The 16,410-nt window shown below is 42.4% G+C and overlaps 1 protein-coding gene across 6 annotated transcripts in view; it reads right to left on the minus strand.

Moving 5' to 3' along the window:
* Window positions 1-233: 233 nt before the first annotated feature.
* LOC106067351 (uncharacterized) overlaps window positions 234-16,410 on the minus strand; it is a 45,037-nt gene continuing 28,860 nt past the window's right edge. For all 6 annotated transcript variants that reach the window (XM_056035857.1, XM_056035861.1, XM_056035859.1 and 3 more), the window contains 3 exons: window positions 16,268-16,407; window positions 12,827-13,009; window positions 234-1,671 (listed from right to left, as the gene is read on the minus strand). In XM_056035857.1, coding sequence (XP_055891832.1) covers window positions 1,488-1,671; window positions 12,827-13,009; window positions 16,268-16,407 — 507 coding nt within the window. In that variant the 3' untranslated portion in view covers window positions 234-1,487. The remainder of the gene's footprint in view (window positions 1,672-12,826; window positions 13,010-16,267; window positions 16,408-16,410) is intronic.

Here is a 16,410-nt window from a genome sequence, read left to right on the forward strand (position 1 = left end):
ATACTTTCCCGGGACCCTTCCTTTATACTCTCCCGGGACCCTTCCTTTATACTCTCTCCACTTTTTCTTAGTTGTCTTGTCGCGTTTTGCGTACAACAAAATGTATCTTTCAAAAAACGTGCCTTTTTCAAACTGAAGTGGTGATATATGTAGCCTACTTTCCACACGTGATAGTATTCAGGTAATAAACATAACAGCATTTTATTAGCAATGGAGTCGCATGACATCGCATGTTGGGATATAGATGTTATTTTACTCGAGCATTTTGTGAACATAGTTTAAACTAATAGAACATTCTCAAAGTTGTTTGCATATTCATAAATCTTAGCGAATTATGTCATGCGAATACTAATCTATACAGATGCAACAATAATTGTATGCGACAATATACAGCTGTACATAAATAATCTAATCAGATCACGTACAAACTTTCTGTAGTACATACAAAGATGATGATTTATCTTTCTATAGATGACTTTATGATCTCTCCCTACACGTGGCAATGATCTCTCCTCTCCCTTTGTGATACAATGATCTCCCCTCTCCCTTTGTGATACAATGATCTATGTGAGGCAATGAACTTCCGCTAAATAGTCATCATGGCAAATATATAAAAACAACTTGTAGAAAATTAGGACGCACTAATCTCAATTTCAGAACGTCTACAATATAAACAATTGACAATTAAATCATCCTTTAATCTCGATTATTAGATATATTTGGTAAAGTAAAGATCCGGAGATCTGAAGTTGACTCCTTTTCTCGTTTAGATCTTTTGTCAGCCACAAAAAAATGTTTTGATAAACATAGATCTAGGTTTTAAAAAACATGAATAAAATTACATGACTAGACTTAAGGTCACTTAATGTTTCCTGTATCCAGTAAAAAAACAACCTACATAGTTAATAGAAACAAGTCAATTGAAAAAACAGCAGATATTTTCGTTGCAATTGAAGTGGAAATGAAATGGCTGTATAGCACTTGGCTTAGAATCACGGGTTCAGACCTTAATCTGCAAATGCTGCATAATTGGAATCAGTAGCATGCAGTGTCAATTTTCGAAAGAGCAAAGTTGGTCTGCATGATACGAAGGAAAGTAAGAAGCACTTACTAACATCACAAACCTCCGAGAAAGAATCGCACAGTGAATGTCTTACGATTTCACATCGCTCTTGTCCAGATTTGAACTTTGTTCTAAGTCTCTTGCATTTGGAGAAATGTTTTGCCCAGACTTTCCGTCTCTCTCAAGAGTCCACGACTAGCAAACATTATTGTTTGTATCACTCCAGTCAATCACTGAATTTACTGATGTCCACAGAGACCATCTATTACTTGTCTTCTCGATCTCTTGCTCTGACATTGTTACGATTCCTTCTGCAGCAAATGTGAAGCTCTTTCTGAAGAACTTCTTCATCAAAGAAGCAGGGGGGTCAAGGTCAATTCAATGTGAATATGTCCGAGTACAAAGATGATCATAGGAAGGCGACTTATCGAATGAGGGAGGACGTGGACGAGGTGGACATGTTGGACAGTACCCTAAGTGGCTCTGGAGGATGGCTGACCTGAGGATAATACACGATGCTATCATACACTCCAGACTCCATCTGGGAGGAAGTTGTTGAGTCTATGCGTTGAGATGAATTTGGAGTTATCTTTTCTTTGGATCCATTTCTGAAACACAACGGGATAAAAACAAAAATTGATAAGACACGAAATCAAAGATAGGATTTAAATAAAGATTTAGCGTTTTTCTTTTATCAATTATTTAAGACATTTGTTGTTCTATTCCGTTCTTTACATTGACACTTTTGTTTCTTTAATACAAGTTTTCTCGGCACAACGGTGGAAGGGAAGAGGTAGCTCAAGCTGGTGTTAGACAAATATTAGGTAGAATTTAAGTTGTATCTTACCAGGGCTGGCAATAGAAGGATGTGGGATCTGCATGCACATGCTGTGACAAGTCAAAAACTCGCTGTCAGAGTCACTCTAAATTATCACAGCATTAATTATTATTTTTCATTATTTATTTATTTTATTTTAATTATTTCCCCATCCTACCCCTGAATTCTTCACCCGCCACACCTTTTCCTCTCCAGGCTAGACTTAGTTGACCACCTTGGAGATAGCTAAGGCGCGTCCTTTCATTTATCTGCCCTTGATCGGGGAAAGGTAGACACACAATCTCTTTTGTCTTCCCGCCGGATGTCTGAAGGACGATCGCGGTTGACACCACCTTGGTTTGAATGCAAGCTAATCCTTCTCCCCCCCCCTTCTCTCACGTCTCTCTTTGATCTAAGAGATTACCCTGGTCAACACACCGCGTGATACTCCAAGGTGCGGCTCTTGTCGGACTTCACCCACGTGTAAGATAATTCTTAGCCTAGGACATTTCCGGTGTCCGCCCACACTTTTCAGGCATATATATATAGTAAACCAACTCAAATCACCCTCTCTTTCTCATTCGAGCTGAGCTATCGAGTCTGGACTATATCACTCATTCTTTCTCCTAGAGGAATACCTGGTGGTAAGCCGAACTTAATCACAAGTTCCATCTTAATTACTTGTGTATTTCCATTGGATTTTATCATGTGTATTTTGCCTAGTTCATTTATATTTAATTAGTGCATTGTGTATTTCTCACTGGCGTAAGTAGAAAACATAAACATGTCCTATGTATTTATTTATGTATTGCATTAATCTATTAATGCTACGTTGCTCAATTGATCGTTGATGCAACCATGTATATATTTGTACATCTTAGTCTATTTCCTTTATCTCGGTTGGCCGCCTTGATAAATTTACTAGCGCACTGATACTGCGTCTAGTGAAGAGATATGAATTACCCCCCCCCCCCTTCTTTGTGTATTGAATTATCTCCCCTGTAGTCATTTCACTCTTACGAGAGTTGCGCCCTCTCCATTCAAGCGCGCTCCATTGTTCTCGACCCACGGTCATATGTAAACAAACCATCTGGGTCACTGACCACCGCCCAACTCACCCCCCCCCCTTTTTCTTTCTCTATCCACCTGTGTTGTTTATTTGAGATTATTACTTCCCCTTCTGTGTACATTCTTATATTATTATTTCCCCTTTTATGTACATTTTTATATTGCTACTATCTGCCATCTATTTTCCAAATCCCATTTGTCATCATCTCCCCTTTATGCTCTAAAGCCATTTTACCAATCTGACGAATGCACCTCAGTCGAGGGCATCGATAAGATGTATGAGAGACATGTCCTAACTTGTCTTTATTTATCCGCAGCCTCCCTCAGGTGTCTGCCTATTTATCGGATTACTTACCTGCCTATTGCCTATTTGCCTATCACCTATTGCCTAGTTATTGGATCAACGATCTATTTACCTGCAGTTGTGCTTAGTGCTATTCAGCGCTGCACTCGCCTATTTATTTATTGGATCAACGATCTATTTACCTGCAGTTGTGCTTAGTGCTATTCAGCACTACACTTTCCTACTGAGATCTGCCTATTTGCTGTTGCTGTTCAGTGTCTACACGACACTACTCAACTCTACTACTTGGCGCTATCGGCATTGCCCGCCTATTCGACAGCCCACCTGTCAAGCTATTAGGTGCGACGTCCCTATGGGCTCAGGTCTGTGTGAGACGTCATAGCTACGCCAACCCTCTGCAACTCACTGGACATATCCTGTCAACTACGCTGCCCACGGCAGATCAGCTCTGCCCGCAGTAACATTGTGCCCACGGTATCCGGCCACCCGCCATACTGTGCCCACTACAGATACTAGAACTTGGGACTGAGACTCCACAAAAACTATATCGCCGGCGTCCCTCTATCCGCTAGAGCGCCACCTCCAGCTGCAGAACCTCAAGCCAGGACACAGCCAGCTGCGACATCAACAGGACAACCAGCTAAGTCAGAGGACAAAGTGACATACTCTCTTATTAGGTGCAAGAGTGATGATTAAACATAGAATATACTAGAGATAGATGCAAACCCTCCCCCTTTTTATTATTATATGTATATTTATGTAAATAAATGTCCTTTATTTTAACTTTTGTATCTATCTTTCATTGCTTTGTCTCGTTGCGTGTCTGCTCCCGATTCATATGCTGATAAGTGGGGGTGTGATAGCTTTAAAAATAATCATCCCCTAGACATAAAACGCGCCAAACACACGTCACATTTCCCCACCTGTCACATTTTGGCGAGCCCGTCCGGCATTTAACCCATTAGTACAGCAGGCACGAACAGGCAGCAATAACTAAATTCCATATCAATATTTTTTCTAAAAATATTTATAAGTATCATCACTTCGCATTATCAAGAGTGTCACTTCTGTCATATTTTATTTATTACTATTATTGCATTTCATGTGTAATATTTTCTTGCAGGAACTTTGTGATTAACGTAGGCAGACACCACATTCCTTTTTCACTCTTTCCTATAACCAGCGACTCACTTTCGCTAACCCACTTTCTTTAATTCTAGCTCAATCCTATTATCCATTCTATCTGCCCCTCCATCATCCTAGTACCTCTCATCTCCCACCCCTCATCATTATGGCCAGCGGCACACGCTCGAAAGCGGATTCTGACATGAAGCAGAAAATGGCTGAATTGAAGGAGTTTGCGGCCACCTTATTTGACGATGAGGCAGAACGGAAAGAATTTGTGAGAGCACGATTTGAGGCGTTTGAAAGAGAAGAAGAAAAAAGAAAGGAAGACGAAAAGGAAGAAAGAAGATTAGCAAGGGAGCATGAACTAGCGATGAAGGATAAGGATAATGAAATAGCTAAAGAAAGAGAAAGAAAGGAAGCTGAAATAGCTATCGCCAAAGAAAGAGAAAGAAAGGAAGCTGAAATAGCCATAGCTAAAGAAAAAGAAATTACAGCGAGAGAAAAGATAGCCGCGGACAAAGAGAACGAGGCCGTCCGCCAGGCTTCTTCCGAGTCTCGCCCGGCTAGCCCAGCATCCTTTCAAAGTTCCTTGAACGGTCTACCCCACATGCCCATGGAGCACTTCGACGACAAGACAGAGAACATCGAAGTTTATCTTGTCCGCTTTGAGGAAGTAGCACGCTTCTACGGTCTGCCAGAGGAGAAATGGTGCTTCCGGCTATCCCAATGCCTCCGAGGCAAAGCCTACGAAGTTTACTCCAAACTTCCCTCCGGCCAGCGAGAAGATTACGCAGCCCTCAAGCAGGCGCTGCTGATCCAGTTCGAGCTGACTGCCGAGGCCTACCACAAAAAGTTCAGAAGTTCCCGCCTCGAACGCAGAGAGACCTACGGCAACCTCTGCGAAAGGCTGGACAAGTACCTTGTCAGGTGGCACGCTCTCAGCCAATTGCCAGAGACTTTTGATGGCCTAGCATGCCTCATACTCTCTGAGCAGCTGTTGGAATGCATGTCCCCAGAGGTCAGAGTTTATGTCAAGGAGCAACAAGCAACTGCACCCGCCGACATAGCTTCCGCCGCTGATAGGTACTTGAACGCTCGTAAGGACTTAAAAGGCAAAGCGACCGCGACAGACCAGCAAACAGACCAACCAACTTCTCCTGCTCAATCCAACCTTGCTCCTAAAACTCCCCAGCCCAACCAGGCACCAGGCCGGCAATCAGTCCCTCATAACCACAATAACCGCCCCAACCACCAGTCTCGCTACAACCAGGCCAACTACTCTCAGCGTGACTCACGTCATGGCGCGCGTGACAGTAGACCCACTCCACATCGGCAGCAGCAGGCCCCACGGACCCTATCAATGGTGGCGCCAGTCCCTCAACCCTCTGTGATTGATCCATTTGACCAACCAGAGGAGGACACACACGTCGTCTCCACGATGGCCGTGGCTCCTCAACCCACTGCCGTTGATCTCAGCAGATTAGAACTCCCACCGGTGCTACCTCACCCCACCTCTTCTCCTCCGGGAGTAGAGAACATTCTGGCTAACGGTGTCGAAGTTTTGGGCCTATACGACTCAGGCTGTTCGTTCGGCGCGGTTATCAATAAGAAGCTGATTGACCCATCGGATCTCACTGGTGGAACAGTGACAATCCAGTCTATAGACCGTGCCACTCCTCCGCAGGTTCTACCTGTCGCGAGGGTGCACGTGGAGTGCAGATACGTACATGGCACCATTGACGCCGCCGTTATGGACACGCCAGTGTATGACTTCATTCTAGGCTCCAAATATGTCCCTCTTGGAGTAGTCAACAAGCCATACTTCTCTCTGCCCGTCGGTAGATCGACGAAGCAGAAACGTGGCAGTAACCAGCAGGTTGGAAGCCCTGGTCGCCACACTAACACGCATAGCCCCGACTCATCAGCGAAGCTCAAACCACTTCACCCTGGCATTGACACTGCTAGGAAGTCAGGAGTTAAAGTGTGCCCGCGCACTCGTGAGGGTCTACTTGACCCAGGCTACTCGGCCAAAATTAAGCAACATTCCTCTGACATTGACAGTGTCAGAATGCCCCGAGGTAAGATTAACCCTTGCTCTCGTGGACTCACTCCTCTTCAGGGCTCCTCAGCCACCATTCCGAATCAACCTCTCCCTGGCATTGATAGTGTCGGGAAGTCACGAGGTAAGCCGAACCCTCGCGCTCGTGAGAACTCTTCTCAACATGGCTCCTCAGCCACCATTCAATATCAACCTTCCCCTGGCATTAACCGTGTCAGGAAGCCACGATGTAAGCCAGATTATCGCCCTCGTGGGGACGTTCTCAGGCAGAACTCCACATTCTTTATCAGGCCACTCTTCTCTGACATTGATCGTGTTAGACGATACCGAGGTAAGCTGACTACTTACTCTCGTGAAGAAGCGCCTCACAGCGGCTTCGGAGATAAGCCCCAACGTGCACACATGCCTTGGGCACCCCGCCTAAGCCCCAATCACACTCCCCAATCCGCCCCAGGAAGGAATGATTACTCACCCAATCGCCCAGTCTACTCTCCCAAGCAACCCCATATGTTTCACTCAGGTGACTACATACACAGGGACGGGAAGTAGACCACGGACAGACTTGGACAGACCCTCCTCCTGGCATGGCTACCCCTTTATTTTTCCAAATTTTTTTTTTCCTTAATGCTGTGATAACAACTGATCTTAAAGTTAGAGTGACATCAGTCTGCTCGCACTTTATGGATCTTTCTGCGATAGATCCATCTTGGCGGCGGCGTATGTGACAAGTCAAAAACTCGCTGTCAGAGTCACTCTAAATTATCACAGCATTAATTATTATTTTTCATTATTTATTTATTTTATTTTAATTATTTCCCCATCCTACCCCTGAATTCTTCACCCGCCACACCTTTTCCTCTCCAGGCTAGACTTAGTTGACCACCTTGGAGATAGCTAAGGCGCGTCCTTTCATTTATCTGCCCTTGATCGGGGAAAGGTAGACACACAATCTCTTTTGTCTTCCCGCCGGATGTCTGAAGGACGATCGCGGTTGACACCACCTTGGTTTGAATGCAAGCTAATCCTTCTCCCCCCCCTTCTCTCACGTCTCTCTTTGATCTAAGAGATTACCCTGGTCAACACACCGCGTGATACTCCAAGGTGCGGCTCTTGTCGGACTTCACCCACGTGTAAGATAATTCTTAGCCTAGGACATTTCCGGTGTCCGCCCACACTTTTCAGGCATATATATATAGTAAACCAACTCAAATCACCCTCTCTTTCTCATTCGAGCTGAGCTATCGAGTCTGGACTATATCACTCATTCTTTCTCCTAGAGGAATACCTGGTGGTAAGCCGAACTTAATCACAAGTTCCATCTTAATTACTCTGTGTGTATTTCCATTGGATTTTATCATGTGTATTTTGCCTAGTTCATTTATATTTAATTAGTGCATTGTGTATTTCTCACTGGCGTAAGTAGAAAACATAAACATGTCCTATGTATTTATTTATGTATTGCATTAATCTATTAATGCTACGTTGCTCAATTGATCGTTGATGCAACCATGTATATATTTGTACATCTTAGTCTATTTCCTTTATCTCGGTTGGCCGCCTTGATAAATTTACTAGCGCACTGATACTGCGTCTAGTGAAGAGATATGAATTACCCCCCCCCTTCTTTGTGTATTGAATTATCTCCCCTGTAGTCATTTCACTCTTACGAGAGTTGCGCCCTCTCCATTCAAGCGCGCTCCATTGTTCTCGACCCACGGTCATATGTAAACAAACCATCTGGGTCACTGACCACCGCCCAACTCACCCCCCCCCCTTTTTCTTTCTCTATCCACCTGTGTTGTTTATTTGAGATTATTACTTCCCCTTCTGTGTACATTCTTATATTATTATTTCCCCTTTTATGTACATTTTTATATTGCTACTATCTGCCATCTATTTTCCAAATCCCATTTGTCATCATCTCCCCTTTATGCTCTAAAGCCATTTTACCAATCTGACGAATGCACCTCAGTCGAGGGCATCGATAAGATGTATGAGAGACATGTCCTAACTTGTCTTTATTTATCCGCAGCCTCCCTCAGGTGTCTGCCTATTTATCGGATTACTTACCTGCCTATTGCCTATTTGCCTATCACCTATTGCCTAGTTATTGGATCAACGATCTATTTACCTGCAGTTGTGCTTAGTGCTATTCAGCGCTGCACTCGCCTATTTATTTATTGGATCAACGATCTATTTACCTGCAGTTGTGCTTAGTGCTATTCAGCACTACACTTTCCTACTGAGATCTGCCTATTTGCTGTTGCTGTTCAGTGTCTACACGACACTACTCAACTCTACTACTTGGCGCTATCGGCATTGCCCGCCTATTCGACAGCCCACCTGTCAAGCTATTAGGTGCGACGTCCCTATGGGCTCAGGTCTGTGTGAGACGTCATAGCTACGCCAACCCTCTGCAACTCACTGGACATATCCTGTCAACTACGCTGCCCACGGCAGATCAGCTCTGCCCGCAGTAACATTGTGCCCACGGTATCCGGCCACCCGCCATACTGTGCCCACTACAGATACTAGAACTTGGGACTGAGACTCCACAAAAACTATATCGCCGGCGTCCCTCTATCCGCTAGAGCGCCACCTCCAGCTGCAGAACCTCAAGCCAGGACACAGCCAGCTGCGACATCAACAGGACAACCAGCTAAGTCAGAGGACAAAGTGACATACTCTCTTATTAGGTGCAAGAGTGATGATTAAACATAGAATATACTAGAGATAGATGCAAACCCTCCCCCTTTTTATTATTATATGTATATTTATGTAAATAAATGTCCTTTATTTTAACTTTTGTATCTATCTTTCATTGCTTTGTCTCGTTGCGTGTCTGCTCCCGATTCATATGCTGATAAGTGGGGGTGTGATAGCTTTAAAAATAATCATCCCCTAGACATAAAACGTGCCAAACACACGTCACATTTCCCCACCTGTCACACATGCCATAATGGGAACTTCTGTCCTTGGATCTTTATGCTCAATAATGTATCTAGCAACTGTGAAACGTGTCTTTCTTGACAGTCCTTTTGACAGCTCCTCTTGACAGTTCCATCTTGGCAGTCCATTTTGACAGTTCATCTTGACAGTTCCTCTTGACAGTCCATCTTGGCAGTTCCTCTTGACAGTTCCTCTTGACAGTTCCTCTTGACAGTCCATCTTGGCAGTCCATCTTGACAGTTCATCTTGACAGTTCCTCTTGACAGTCCATCTTGGCAGTTCCTCTTGACAGTTCCTCTTGACAGTCCATCTTAACAGTCCATCTTGGCAGTTCATCTTGGCAGTCCATCTTGACAGTTCATCTTGACAGATCCTTTTGACAGTCCATCTTGACAGTACATCTTAACAGTCCATCTTGGCAGTCCATCTTGACAGTCCATCTTGACAGTTCATCTTGACAGTTCCTCTTGACAGATCCTCTTGACAGTCCATCTTGACAGTTTCTCTTGACAGTCCATCTTGACAGTCCATCTTGACAGTTCCTCTTGACAGTCCATCTTGGCAGTTCCTCTCGACAGTCCATCTTGACAGTTCCTCTTGACAGTCCATCTTGGCAGTCCATCTTGACAGTCCATCTTGACAGTTCCTCTTGACACTCCATCTTGACAGTCCATCTTGACTGTCCCTAATGGCAGTTCCTGATGACAGACCCCAAAAGCCGGCTCTGCCGTCAAAACTATGCTCGTAGTATTCGTTTATCGTCTGCAAGTTTTAGCTCAGGTTTAACTCTCTCAATGATCTTTAACTCTTAAGTTAATATCTCAACTTTTCTGCGATTACGTCTGTCTTCCCAGCACCGCCAAGCATACAAATAACAAGTCGACAGATCTATTCGTCACTAGCGGTACATTTCATGACCGCCGTGTCGACAACTGCGCAGGTTTCTAAAGGTGCATAGACTAGGTTTTGTCGTGACATGGCTATTCCAAAGTCCAACACATTCAAGACGCTAGTAGCCAAGTTAGAGTACTAATTAATGAGTACAAAAGGTTGTTTTGCAAGTTAGTCTAAACATCGCAAACTACCCCCACCCCAAACTCTAGTCTAATTATAGACAGCACGCTCAGCTTACTTAATAATAATAACAGAATTAATGAAATGATTGACAATAGAGAAAACTATTTCTGTACAAGTCATAGCCAAAATTAATTGATTTCAGTTTCATACTAAGCTATTACATATTTTCATCCATGGCAAAAAAATCCCCCTAAATATCTTTTTTTGTCCTGGCTACCAGGTGTAGACACTAGTGACTAGAGGAATAGTTTATAGTGTTGTTGTTTTAATGGGAGATAATATTTGTTCTTATCACTTGTAATCGATGAACTTTAACCTCTTCATTAGGCATCTGAATTAATGTTATTGTTGGCTAGTTGTCAACATTGAAGTTAAATTTATTGTCTTTGACATTAGAAAAGAAGTGAGATATTGAAGTTTGCATTTTAAAATTTAGTTTATGCGTAACAAAACAAACTTAAGTCAAGTAAACTTCTTGCAAAATTGTTGTTACTGCCTCGTAGAGACACGCTATATCATTCTCAGTGATGAAGACTAACAAAAGAGAAAACAACAGGAAAACTATTTTTTTAGCGGCCCCCGAAAGGGAACTAGCCGCTTTTAGTTTTATGTTTGTTAAGTTTTATATATTTCGGATGTTACTTCAAAGTTGAAGATAATTTACTTCCTAGTCCATACCTCCTGCGGGACGACAGGGGAATGCAGCTGGCAGGGTATGAACCCAGGACCATTGAGCAGACTGAATGACAGTCCAGCGCGAATACCGCACGACCAGGCAGCCATCCATGTGTGGTCTGCCTCTCCGTCCTTCCGTTCGTCCTGTTTAGATAGCAAAAACTAAAAAAAAAATATGGTCAACAGTCTTCCTAACAACACACTGGTCTCGGCAACACTTTCAATCCGTACTCTCTTTTTGTATTGGCGGAAATAGAATTGTGGTTGTTAGTTGTTTGCAGTTCATACTCCGATATTCGAGATACACATTTTAAGCCTGACTTTTTACCTGCCAGAGTGAACCACTTCGGGGGGCCGAGTCTGAGTTTGTGTTATTAGAACTCTGTGTAAAAAGAAACAAACAATAACAACTAGCTAATGAGTCTCTACCTCATGACGCTAGCACTAAGTAGCGCTTTTTTTTTGGTCGCGTTAACTCATTAACATAACTAAAGTAGACATTGTTCACCAAGGCGTTAGAAATGGATACTTGAACATATCTTCAACTAAGGCTACAGAAAATACAGTCTAGTTAGCGGAAATTAATGACTTAAAAAAAAAGGTTACAAAAGAGAGAATTGAATTTGACATTTTCTTTTTACATCTACACATGTGGGGGATGAGTGGCTGAGTGCTATTCCGCTTGACTAACTAGCAAGTCTGTCTGTCAGTCTATCGGTCTGTCCTTTTGGACTGTCTATCTAATATAACCTACCTACATATCTATCTATCTATCTACCTACCTATCTATCTCTATCTATCTATCTATCTATCTATCTATCTATCTATCTATCTATCTATCTATCTATCTATTAGTCTGTCAGTCTGTCTGTCTGTCTGTCAGTCTGTCAGTCTGTCAGTCTGTCAGTCTGTCTGTCAGTCTGTCAGTCTGTCTGTCTGTCTGTCTATCTATCTATCTATCTATCTATATATCTATCTATCTATCTTATCTATCTATCTATCTATCTATATTCTAGCAACTTTATACTTCTGCGGTTGTAATGGTTCATTGTATCTCACACAATAAATAAGGTTACGGAATTCTTTTTGATTTTGGTATATTTGAGTATTTAAGTCTCGATACTCTGGAACCAAAGTGTCTTGCTTTTACAATGAAATTAATTGTCTGTTACGCCTTGTTATTATTTTCAGAAGTTACATTATATAACCCAATGTCCAAAGTTATGCCGGAGTTACTGGTTTAGGTGAATGGACAAAATTACAGAATTCCTCTATACGAAAAAACACTTTAATTCTCAATGTAGAAATCACGAAATTATATAACACATACTATTAAAATAGATCATAACTTAATTTCACACAAGTATTTAACATGAAACTTATTAACTTATGGACCCTGACCTTGTCTCCCCTCTATTTTATAAATATATACAGGAAATGAAGTAAAACTTTTAATTTCTAAATTTCTTTTTTTTTCATTCTCTAATCTTCTTTTAAAACTTGAATGTTCGTAAAACCAATATGTGAGTCAACTTCCTGTTTACACATCTCTTGAGACCTTACACTACGTGAAACTTGCCTGAAGGCAGCATTGCGATACAGAGTAGGAGCGTAGTTTCAATCTTTATGAAGGATTACAACAACATAACAAAAAAACACAACAGAATGACTCTGTGATCTACTTACTGGATCACTGACGAATTGGGGGCACTGGACAAATGGCTGGACATCCTACGGTTCGAATCTGGTGGACGTGAGGCTGGAGGGAAGTATGCCACGTTGTCGTAGGCCCCTGACTCAAGCTGGGCCGGTGAGGGAGGCTCTGGACGCTTGTTATGTTTGGCCGCAGACTTTCTTTTGGACATCAATCTTGAAAACAACAACAACAACAAGTAAAATATAAATACAATAGATACTTTAAAAAACAAAACAAAAACTTAGGCTTACATTTACTGTAAGTGTGTCGATTAGTTTGAGTCAGTAAATTGTAATAGATCTAGACAAACAATAATAAATCTGTGCGATTGGAAATATTTTTTACCGATTTCTAAGAAAGCGCCATTTCATGCTTTACTATGCACAATGCGTTAAGGTTCAATCACTTGTATGGACTAGATTGGGCGGAGGGGAGGGGGTATGTGTGAGAAAGTTTTCGTAATGGCTTTTTAAAAGCAATAATATTTTTTTTTTAAAATACAAAGTTGAACGACTTGAATTACAACTGGAAGGCACAAGCCACTGAGACAGCGAAACTTTAATGAAAGTAGAATATCATTTATCGTTATCTATTGTTCGTTTCAATTTTTAGGCGACGACCTAATTCTCTGCACAAGGTTTATCTCCCCTTAGCTTAGCTCTCTATATATTAATAAGCTAATTATGACCAATTGTTTTGTAAGGTATACAATTTCCCGGGTACGCTGTTCTGCCTCAACGTGGCACCCGGCTGGAAACGGTTACTTGAGGGGGTAGCTAGGCTAAATGAATGGCGAAACATAACTCCCGTGGGGATGCCCACGGGTAGACGAGAGTCCACCCATTGCACGGGCGGAGTTGCAAAAGAGTCCCCATAAACCTGTCACACATCCATGCGCTGTTCCTCAAGGATCCGTTACATAAATGGCGAGTCCCCCACGGTTAGCTTGGTACAACGAAGGAAAATGGCGAAGGCTGCGGTGTTCTCGGCCTTTGGCCATGTGCAGCCAAGCATGCGTCCGGGGCCAAAGGCTTTGGAAACAGCAATGTTTTATATAGGCATTGACTCGGGTCTCTGTCAAACAGAACTGTGTTCCCACAGGGTTTTTTTTTTTACTGTTTGGCGTCCAAACAGGTGTTTTTTTTTCAAACTTAGAGCTCGAAGAGCCTTCGGCTCAGCTCCTAAGACGATCAAGCGGTATACAATTGTGCAAAGTTTCAACTTGATCCGAGAATGGGAGAAATAACGTGAACAAGATTCTATCCAAACAGAAGCAGACGGAGTGAGTTAATAAAAGCTTTGTAAAGATTTGTGTCATCCTACAACAATATATCGGTGCCACATGTCGAGGTCGCTTCATTTACACACTATCACTGTGGGTTGATTATTAAAAGTGATTTATGCTGTGTCTTTATACTCGACGTTTGGCTGTGCGCTAACTTATTAGACAATTGAAGATTGTGATATTTAATTATTCAATTTTTTTAAAGAGTAAAATCACGTGACTTTGTATTATAAGATCGAATCACTACGCAATGCCTGCGCCATAGTGAAGATGGAAACTTTCTTAGTGAATCCTCCACCAATAGATGGCATAAGGTTGGGCGTGTAACTTTTAACATGTTTTATTTGTTATACATTCTGAACCCCTTGCATATGGGGAATACAATTAATATTGAGATTTAAACTAGTTTGTGTTTTGATATAAGTTTAATTCATTCAATATCCAGACAACTGTAAGTTAATAGAGGAAACAGAACTTTACTGGACATTAGTCAGCGGTGTCTGTGTAGGGCAGAGAGCTCTGCTGGACATTAGACAGTGGTGTCTGTGTAGGGCAGAGAACTCTGCTGGACATTAGACAGCGGTGTCTGTGTAGGACAGAGAGCTCTGCTGGACATTAGACAGTGGTGTCTGTGTAGGACAGAGAGCTCTGCTGGACATTAGACAGCGGTGTCTGTGTAGGACAGAGAGCTCTGCTGGACATTAGACAGCGGTGTCTGTGTAGGGCAGGGAGCTCTGCTGGACATTAGACAGCGGTGTCTGTGTAGGGGCAGAGAGCTCTGCTGGACATTAGACAGCGGTGTCTGTGTAGGGCAGAGAGCTCTGCTGGACATTAGACAGCGGTGTCTGTGTAGGGCAGAGAGCTCTGCTGGACATTAGACAGTGGTGTCTGTGTAGGGCAGAGAGATCTGCTGAACATTAGACAGTGGTGTCTGTGTAGGGCAGAGAGCTCTGCTGGACATTAGACAGTGGTGTCTGTGTAGGACAAAGAGCTCTGCTGGACATTAGACAGTGGTGTCTGTGTAGGGCAGAGAGATCTGCTGGACATTAGACAGCGGTGTCTGTGTAGGGCAGAGAGCTCTGCTGGACATTAGACAGCGGTGTCTGTGTAGAGCAGAGAGATCTGCTTGACATTAGACAGTGGTGTCTGTGTAGGGCAGAGAGCTCTGCTGAACATTAGACAGTGGTGTCTGTGTAGGGCAGAGAGCTCTGCTGGACATTAGACAGTGGTGTCTGTGTAGGGCAGAGAGCTCTGCTGGACATTAGACAGTGGTGTCTGTGTAGGGCAGAGAGCTCTGCTGAACATTAGACAGGACAGATAACAATTCTACAGCAATCACTAGTAAACATAAACACTATTTTAAGTTATTTAGAAAATAAGTCATTCATATGTCTAACTGAATCAACGCAGCTTTTTATAATACACCATCTTCTCAAACAGTAATAGCTTTTAGACATTTCTCAATGAAACAGAAAACAAAAGTCATGTTCAATCCATGTCCTCTCAATCTTTAAGTTTGACTTGACCTTTCATGAGCCTTTCACCTCATGAACAATTCACTATGTCAATTAAATTTTCCAGGCAAAACACATTTTCACGACGGCATAAACACATTCTCACCACGGCAAAAAACGATACTCATTAAAATAAAACACATTCACCATGATAGTATTTGCTCTGCTGCCAACTGTTAATGACAGCATAAAGATACTCCGTTATTAAGCAATCAGGTAAATGTGAGTAAATGTGTGCCTGACACTGAGAAAACGGGGATAAGGAATAATTGGCAGAATACGTGAAGGCCATGTCCTCAAATTCAATTTTTGTTAACGGTTTTTGTTCAACTTCCTGAGCAGAAATCAGAATGAAAATATTCAACTGCTCTAATAGTTAGTGATTGGTCTTATTTTTATTTCTAAAAAACTAGAAGTTATTTATAATAATACTATCAGACGAGTTACTGTTCTAAATAAATCTGTTGGAAGATGATATTTTTTTTCGACATTTTCGGACATTTCAGAATCTTCAAACATTTAACTGCCAGGTGAGTAAATGAAGATAGTAAAACCTATTCGAATCCTTACGAATCTAAAAATCTAGAATATTTCTATTTCCTCGCTCGAATTCACTGCCTTCATGCACTCACTTGTCTCTCTTCCTGGTACTGTTATCTTTCGTGGTGAGTGAAAATATCAGACGGTCTCTAAACAGTGTGTCATTCACGTCCAGGTAGGTGAACGTCTTACAACAGCGAGCTATCAGTGGATCCATTTCCTCTTTTGGGACCTA

This window comes from Biomphalaria glabrata, chromosome 7 (assembly GCF_947242115.1).
Source record: "Biomphalaria glabrata chromosome 7, xgBioGlab47.1, whole genome shotgun sequence".
Taxonomy (NCBI): Eukaryota; Metazoa; Mollusca; class Gastropoda; family Planorbidae; genus Biomphalaria; species Biomphalaria glabrata.